Here is a 9380-nt window from a genome sequence, read left to right on the forward strand (position 1 = left end):
CATGACAAAGTCCTCGGACCAAAATATATACTAGCTTTAATGTGACTGTATATCTGTGATCTGTATAAACTGATAGTCAGCACTGCTTTACACCACACTTACTTTTTCTGATGAAGCAGAGATACAAATAATGATACTGTCGTATTGTTTTCTGAAGAATTAGAGATATTTATAACAGGATAGGGACATCCCTCAATTCCTTCGTTCCTGTAGAAATGACCCTTCTGGATGGACACAAAGTATTTGGGATTGTGAATGACATATTTTGTATTGTGATGATTGTTTCCTCACCTGCCTCAGTAAAATGTTTGTATGTTATAAAAATAAGACTGAAGTCTTCGAGAGATTGTGTAATTGATGTACTGTCACATTCCAATGAAACAGGAATTAATCTGACTCTCTTTAGTTCTTGTTTGAATAATCTGACTCCATAAAGGTCTTGTTCAGAGAGTCAGACTCCTTCAATGTCTTGTTCAAATAATCTGACCTCCTCTGAATTTTAATCATGATAATTGTATCATATTTATGCATAATTTTAGCACATATGATGTAGACATTGTATAAAACTAACCATTTATTTAATGAAGGCTGCTTGTAGTCAATATTGCTAACACTAAGTGTGGTAGTTCATACAGTTATTCTGATATGTACACTGGATATTTACCTATTAAAACTCTTTGTTGTGAACCTTCTCATTCCTTAAAAGGAATGATGGTAAATATGTATGATTAACACGACTTTTAAAGATATGAGAATACTATACTTACTGACAACTATGAACTATTTAGAACAGCTCTGTGTTGATAAAAATGACCTATAATTTACTTACTACGTACTTTATCAATCATCTTTAAGAAGTTTGATATTCTGTGTATAATCAAACAATTGCTCAACAAAAATCTTAATTCTTGTCACGCTTCAACATCTAATGTCTCTTGTTGTCAGTACTCCCTACATCTGAAAAAAAATTGTCATTCATTTTGAGCTCCAAACTCATCCCAGTTATCTTGATAATGCCTCTCATGACTCCACCATGAACTTTGCCTGCTTCTAAAACCTGTTCTATTTATTCTGGCTTGTTATTGTATTCAGCTAATGATATTTTATCCGGGGTTTAGGAAATCAAAAAAAGCTATGAAAAGTTTACACAAGTATCTTGAATTATAGCAAATTCAGCTATTTTTCTGGTTAATAATTGTAGCACAATTATACATGTGAAGAAGGAGATAGTGGGTTACAAGCTGGGATGGTAGGTTGGTTAAATTGGATACCGTCAACTTCAGTTTTGCTCACTTCTGACTTTGATGGGACATAATAGGCCAAACAAAAATCAGCAGTATCTGTCTTAATAAAACACAAAACCTATCATCCTGGCTTTTCTTGAACTACCACCTACTTCATTTTATAACCATCTTAGTGGGATGTCCTGTTCACAACGTCCAAATACAGGATGAGGACATGTTATTAAATCTGAACAAACAGGCATGGACTCCGTTTTTAGTAATTATGTATTTGAATACATTATACAGATAATTTATTGATGAAAGAACAATATCACAAAAGTCTTACTGAAAGGAAGTCTTATGTATAAGAATGAGGACTGTATCACCCAAAACTATGACAACAGTTACTTAATACGTTTGAATGGATGGCTGGATCAGTGTAAATCAGGGTGTCCATTTAGCCTCAGTATTCATGTATACATGTTACAGGTGTAGCATTAAAGAAGTAACACAGATCTTACAAACTCCCAGTAAGTTTAGAAGCTTTAGAAATTCTGTACTGATCTGCACGTGTCTTTCAAAAAAAAGTGCCACATGTTCATTAACATGTATATAATAGAAGCATTTGCTTCAACACAACATTTTACTATTTCTATTGTTATGAATACATTTTGTTGATACTTGGTCTGTAAAATTTCTACTAATTATATTACAATAGTTCTGTATAAACTATGTATAGTAAGATACTACAGTCAGACATATAATTATTTATTTGCCTTATTAAGCTACCCAAGTACCAATAGCTGTATGTGTAGGGTAATAGTGAGATTCCAGGGACTGTAGTAATATAATAGCATTTTACTGTGTTTAAGTGTTATGTGTAGTTTGATTTGTGTCATTGATTGTAAGAACTAGTTTATATATCATTCTGAATTTTTGTGTTAAATCATATACAGTTTGTCAGGCTTATGACTGTCAGTGTTTTATGCTATATATGTATAGAAGAAAGGGCTAACCTTTATATATATATATATTTATATTTGTAGACTAGGGCTAACCTTTATATATATTTATATTTTCTGTTTAATACAATCAGTTTCATAGCCAACAATCATACTTTTTGAAAAAAAAATAGTTTTTATGCATAATATGATATTGCTTTTTTGAAAGATGTAATCTACTATTGTTTGAACCATGTAGAACCATGTATACTACTGCTGTTTGAACCATGTAGAACCATGTATACTACTGCTGTTTGAACCATGTAGACTACTGCTGTTTGAACCATGTAGACTACTTCAGTTTGAACCATGTAGACTACTGCTGGTTGAACCATGTAGACTACTGCTGTTTGAACCATGTATACTACTGCTATTTGAACCATGTAGACTACTGCTATTTGAACCATGTAGACTACTGCTGTTTGAACCATGTAGACTACTGCTATTTGAACCATGTAGACTACTGCTGTTTGAACCATGTAGAATACTGCTGTTTAAACCATGTAGAACCATGTAGACTACTGATGTTTGAACCCTGTATACTACTGCTGTTTGAACCATGTAGAACAATGTAAACTACTGATGTTTGAACCATGTAGACTACTGATGTTTGAACCATGTATACTACTGCTATTTGAACCATGTAGACTACTGCTGTTTGAACCATGTAGACTACTGCTATTTGAACCATGTAGACTACTGCTGTTTGAACCATGTAGAATACTGCTGTTTGAACTACTGATGTTTGAACCATGTAGACTACTGCTGTTTGAACCATGCAGAACCATGTATACTACTGCTGTTTGAACCATACAGAACCATGTAAACTACTGCTGTTTGAACCATGCAGAAGCATGTAAACTGCTGATGTTTGAACCATGTAGACTACTGCTGTTTGAACCATGTAGACTACTTCAGTTTGAACCATGTAGACTACTGCTGGTTGAACCATGTAGACTACTGCTGTTTGAACCATGTAGAACCATGTATACTACTGCTGTTTGAACCATGCAGAACCATGTATACTACTGCTGTTTGAACCATGCAGAACCATGTATACTACTGCTGTTTGAACCATGCAGAACCATGTATACTACTGCTGTTTGAACCATGTAGAACCATGTTTGAACCATGTAGACTACTGCTGTTTGAACCATGTAGACTACTGCTGTTTGAACCATGTAGACTACTTCAGTTTGAACCATGTAGACTACTGCTGGTTGAACTATGTAGACTACTGCTGTTTGAACCATGTAGAATACTGCTATTTGAACCATGTAGACTACTGCTGTTTGAACCATGTAGAATACTGCTGTTTAAACCATGTAGAACCATGTAGACTACTGATGTTTGAACCACGTAGACTACTGCTATTTGAACCATGTAGACTACTGCTGTTTGAACCATGTAGAATACTGCTGTTTGAACCATGTAGAATACTGCTGTTTGAACCATGTAGACTACTGCTGTTTGAACCATGTAGACTACTTCAGTTTGAACCATGTAGACTACTGCTGTTTGAACCATGTAGAATACTGCTGTTTGAACCATGTAGACTACTGCTGTTTGAACCATGTAGACTACTGCTGTTTGAACCATGTAGAATACTGCTATTTGAACCATGTAGACTACTGCTGTTTGAACCATGTAGAATACTGCTGTTTAAACCATGTAGAACCATGTAGACTACTGATGTTTGAACCATGTAGACTACTGCTGTTTGAACCATGTAGAACCATGTAAACTACTGATGTTTGAACCATGTAGACTACTGATGTTTGAACCATGTATACTACTGCTATTTGAACCATGTAGACTACTGCTGTTTGAACCATGTAGACTACTGCTGTTTGAACCATGTAGAATACTGCTGTTTAAACCATGTAGAACCATGTAGACTACTGCTGTTTAAACCATGTAGACTACTGCTGTTTGAACCATGTAGAATACTGCTGTTTAAACCATGTAGAACTATGTAGACTACTGATGTTTGAACCATGTAGACTACTGCTGTTTGAACCATGTAGAACCATGTAAACTGCTGATGTTTGAACCATGTAGACTACTGATGTTTGAACCATGTATACTACTGCTATTTGAACCATGTAGACTACTGCTGTTTGAACCATGTAGACTACTGCTATTTGAACCATGTAGACTACTGTTGGTTGAACCATGTAGACTACTGCTGTTTGAACCATGTAGACTACTGCTGTTTGAACCATGTAGACTACTGATGTTTGAACCATGTAGACTACTGCTGTTTGAACCATGTAGACTACTGATGTTTGAACCATGTAGACTACTGCTGTTTGAACCATGTAGACTACTGCTGTTTGAACCATGTAGACTACTGCTGTTTGAACCATGTAGACTACTGTTGGTTGAACCATGTAGACTACTGCTGTTTGAACCATGTAGACTACAGCTGTTTGGACCATGTAGACTACTGATGTTTGAACCATGTAGACTACTGTTGGTTGAACCATGTAGACTACTGCTGTTTGAACCATGTAGACTACTGCTGTTTGAACCATGTAGACTACAGCTGTTTGGACCATGTAGACTACTGCTGTTTGAACCATGTAGACTACTGCTGTTTGAACCATGTAGACTACTGCTGTTTGAACCATGTAGACTACTGCTGTTTGAACCATGTAGACTACTGCTGTTTGAACCATGTAGACTACTGTTGGTTGAACCATGTAGACTACTGATGTTTGAACCATGTAGACTACTGCTGTTTGAACTATGTAGACTACTGCTGTTTGAACCATGTAGACTACAGCTGTTTGGACCATGTAGACTACTGCTGTTTGAACCATGTAGACTACTGCTGTTTGAACCATGTAGAATACTGCTGTTTGAACCATGTAGAACCATGTAGACTACTGTTGGTTGAACCATGTAGACTACTGCTGTTTGAACCATGTAGACTACTGCTGTTTGAACCATGTAGACTACTGTTGGTTGAACCATGTAGACTACTGCTGTTTGAACCTTGTAGACTACTGATATTTTTTTAATATTTTTTTGTGGAATAACTGCTTATCTCTGTCACCCTTATACAACCTGCCTTTATACATTTTACATTTTCAATTTGAAACAATTTTTTTTAATGTTCTTTTTGATGATAATTCTACAACAGCAATAACCAGAGTCTTATGACTATAGAAACAAAACCACTGTTTACATCTGAAGCCAATCCGAAATGAAACGATGGAGCAGAGTTTGTTATAAAGGAAGATTTTGTCTCAGAATCAGTTGTGCCATTTTAGCTGATGATTAATTTGTAGTATTAATTACTCAATGAATAGGGTACTTACTAGGTATTTCCTATCCATACACATCCATGCCCTGTCCTGTCATTACGATGTCCTAAATATCTAAGACATAATGACACTGATATTGTGTAATATATAAATCATGTCAGAGAATTGTCTGATTCAGTAAAACCGACATACATAGATTCGGGATTGACATTTATGTTGATTTGATGTGCTACTTGTGACAAAACCAATGATAAATTCTGTATAGCTGAATATTTGTATACACGTTTATTACAGCATTGTGTTTACTTGGTGCCTATAGTTACCAATCAGATGTTATCTGTTCAATCATCAACAGCATTTTCTCACCTGTGTTAAATACCATGTCATTTCTTTTAAGCTGTTTACCATGATCAATCAGTTTGTAAATGTCTTTTTTTTTTTTTATTATTCAACACAGATACATATACATCATACTTAATCTCTACAAATAATTCATTGTTTATACATATGAATACATCAAGCTTTTTGGGAGTTAACCAACAATTAAGTTGTAATAATATTAAGCAACATTTAGTATCTGAGAGGGTTTTTTTTTTAACGAACAACAGTAAAAGATGGTTTATATACGTGACTGGTAAATGTCAGCAAGATTGGTAATCCTCGATTCATACCTTAGATTATATAGGGTCATGTTTGTGAGATATATATTCATGTGAATAAGTGAGAAAAAATGGCCTATTTTGTAAAGATGCCGAAATGATGTATAAACTTTGTGTGTTTGTTGATTTGTGTAAAATTTGTATGAGCTTCCATGTCTGTAACTATACCATATATAAACAATTAATATTTACAACATATAAATGTATAAATGAGCTTGGCCACAGTGCACTACTTTCCTAGTGCTGCCTGTTTTTATACGCCTGTTGGAAGACGGGACATATTTTGTTTTCACGCGGGCGGGCGGCTGCACATATGTTTCCGTTCAATAACTTGAATATTTTTTACAGGTTAATTTGAAACTTCACATGAAGGTTTATTACCATAAAAGTCAGGTCAAGTTTGATAACCAAAATTGTTTGCTCATTATTTACAGAGTTATGACCCTTGGTACATTTGCAAAATAGGTTTCTGATCAATAACTCCTGATTTTTTTTACAGTTTAATTGGAAACTTCATATGAAGGTTTATTACAAAAAAGGTTTCCGCTCAATAACTTACGTAATAACAATTAAATGGAGTTAATTGAGGCAGTTATTGATTTTACTATATGAGATACTGCACTGGACAATTTCCCTAATTTCCACAAAGGGTAATTAATCCATTAATTACAATCCAATCCTATAAATGATGGCAATAAACCTTCCTGTGAATCGTCAGTGAACTTTTATTACGAAATGTCATTGAACTTGCAATATTTATGAATAGTCTGTAAACTTTGTAAATATCATAATAAACATTCCTACAAATCATCCATAAACCTTCCTATGAATGAAACCTTTCTACCAATCGTCAATGTTAGTTTGTTTAAGAGTTGTCAGTAATCCTTCCTACGAATCAAAAATGTCCTTTGCTACAAATCGTCTTAGCAGTTTTTGCACCAGCACCGTTAACTTTATAGAAATTCAGCAGATAATCTTGGAAATCAATCTTAAAACCTAGAAGCCAAAATTATTAGCCTGAAATTCATCCAGTTATGGATGCTCAAATTAGGATTGGCGTATTTTGTAATGCTTATGAAACACTTCCCAAAGGGTCTGATGACCTATTGCGATCGCCTTTTGTATGGCGTCGTCCGGCTTATGTTGTCCAACTTCTTCTCAAGTTCTACATGCCTCATTGAGCCGAAACTTACCTGAAATGATCGTGACATGGCACTGACCAAAGTTGGTTAATTTCAGGTTGGTCCGAAATCCAAGATGTATTTTGAAAATACATTGAAAACACATTTTCAACTTCTTCTCAAGTTCTACTTGTGACATTGAGCTGAAACTTATTTGAAATGATCGTGACATGGTCCTGACCGAAGTCTGTCAATTTCGGGTTGGTCCGAAATCAAAGATGGCTGCCATGGCCGCCATCTTGAAAACACATTTTTGATTTCTTCTCAACTTCCACCAGTGCGATTGAGCCAAAACTTGCATGAAATGATCATGACATGGCTCTGACCAAAGTTTGTTACTTCAAACATCCTCTGAATAACCAGAACACCTAGGGTGATAATATTCGGCCTGTAGCATGCTGGGATGAAGGTTTACGAAGTTTGTTGAAACGAATAACCTTAACCCACTTTCAAGGTGGTGGCTGAGTGCTCTTGATTCTTAAATCCAGGTGAAATCAGTTCAAAATTTGAAATCTTGTATTTTATGTCAGATAACCGTTAAGGCCCATGGGCCTCTTGTTATACATATTAATGTATAAATAAGCAAGGCCACAGTGCACTACCTTCCGAGTGCAGCCTGCTTTTATACATTTTAAGAAATTTTTCTGTAACTGGATGGTGCATTACTAACGTTTGTAACTTTACATATCTGTTTTACATCACTTGTGATAATACTTATAGTTCTTGTATTATAGATTCACTTGTGTTTTGCTTATATCAACCATATAATGCCAAAATATACAGGTGCTTCCAGAGAACAAAAGTATGAAGGAAAAGAGTTTTTGAATTTTCTGATTTCTAGTATTTATCCCAGGATCAAAATGTCTGTGCATAGAAGTGCGAATCAGATTTGTTTTTCATGCACTTGATTAATGATTTCTAAAATGATAATACTTGTTCACGTTACTGAGGAATGATTATATATACATGATTACTTGAATCAGTCGGTATTCCAACAATATTGTTTGGATTGGTTTGAGAATGGGTAAGTTTCCATAAACATCATAGGATCCCAAACATTTATCTTACTTTAGTGATCTTTTGTGTAGAACTTTCTGATCCTTACATATTCAGAACATTTTACTTTAAAACGACACTTAGAGGAAGTGAACTTAACAGGTACAAAACAACCATCGGTTACAGGCTGTATGCACTCTACAGCCATAACACAGCCGGATGTAGAGATATTACAATACTGTATGATCCAGTCTCTGAGCTGTAGTGACTTGTGCTCTGTAACATGTTATTTGCCAGTAAGAGTATCTTTACACTCCTACAATAGTTCCACTGGAACAGCATACAAGATCAGTTTATGTCTATAGACAATACATGATTGTTAACTCCAGCCATGTTCATAAAAAAAAATGGATACATTTTAAAGATGTGTGTGATTTTATTTGCTCCTGATCACTTACAGGAATACTTATTTCCAGTTTGAATTTGTAAACATTTTAAATAGAAAATATTTGTTCCTATATATTTATAAGGTAATATTTACTGACTTGACACCAATTTCTATACATAAGAGATTTTACATTTTGCCATTATGATCACTGCATTTTAACACCCTGTATCAGTAACACCCCTTAGGTAGAAGATCTTTTAGACATATTTATACATTGTTTCCATTTACTTATGTTAAGTTTCTGATCAAACCCTGATAAGAGAGTATGTAAATTCAATACAATAAAACAATTATAGAGATATAAATTATTTGTCTTCATTTATTGTTCAGAGTTTTTTTGCATCCACCTGACTTGAAGGGCTATGAGAGATACAGGGATAATGCAATATCTGTTGTCCATAAATCAGCTTTTTTCTTGTCTACGAATCGACACTAGATATGAAGGAATGAGCAGATTTTGTCCAAATTCAGTCTTGCATCCTTGGGAGAATAAATTTTGCAAAAATGGTAGGCCTCTATCACTTTTGATAGGAGAGACTGGCCCAAAAGGGGAAATCGACCAAGGGACTGGGCCCAAAAGGGGAAATCGACCAAGGGACT

General features: G+C 34.9%; 1 protein-coding gene across 1 annotated transcript; it reads right to left on the reverse strand.

The window, feature by feature from the left end:
• Positions 1 to 4228: 4228 nt before the first annotated feature.
• On the reverse strand, positions 4229 to 5203 carry LOC132557768 (protein rtoA-like). The gene has a single exon (XM_060222294.1). It carries the CDS (start codon positions 5201 to 5203, stop codon positions 4229 to 4231), a length of 975 nt encoding a protein of 324 aa, XP_060078277.1.
• Between the last annotated feature and the right edge of the window lie 4177 nt (positions 5204 to 9380).

Source organism: Ylistrum balloti, unplaced genomic scaffold, assembly GCF_031769215.1.
Source record: "Ylistrum balloti isolate Yb309-2 unplaced genomic scaffold, AGI_CSIRO_Ybal_v1 Utg370720, whole genome shotgun sequence".
NCBI lineage: Eukaryota > Metazoa > Mollusca > Bivalvia > Pectinida > Pectinidae > Ylistrum > Ylistrum balloti.

What these genes read in the sequence shown, in the direction of transcription:
- LOC132557768 (XM_060222294.1), bottom strand. Translation starts at nt 5,203, where the DNA reads ATGGTTCAACCAACAGTAGTCTACATGGTTCAAACAGCAGTAGTCTAC.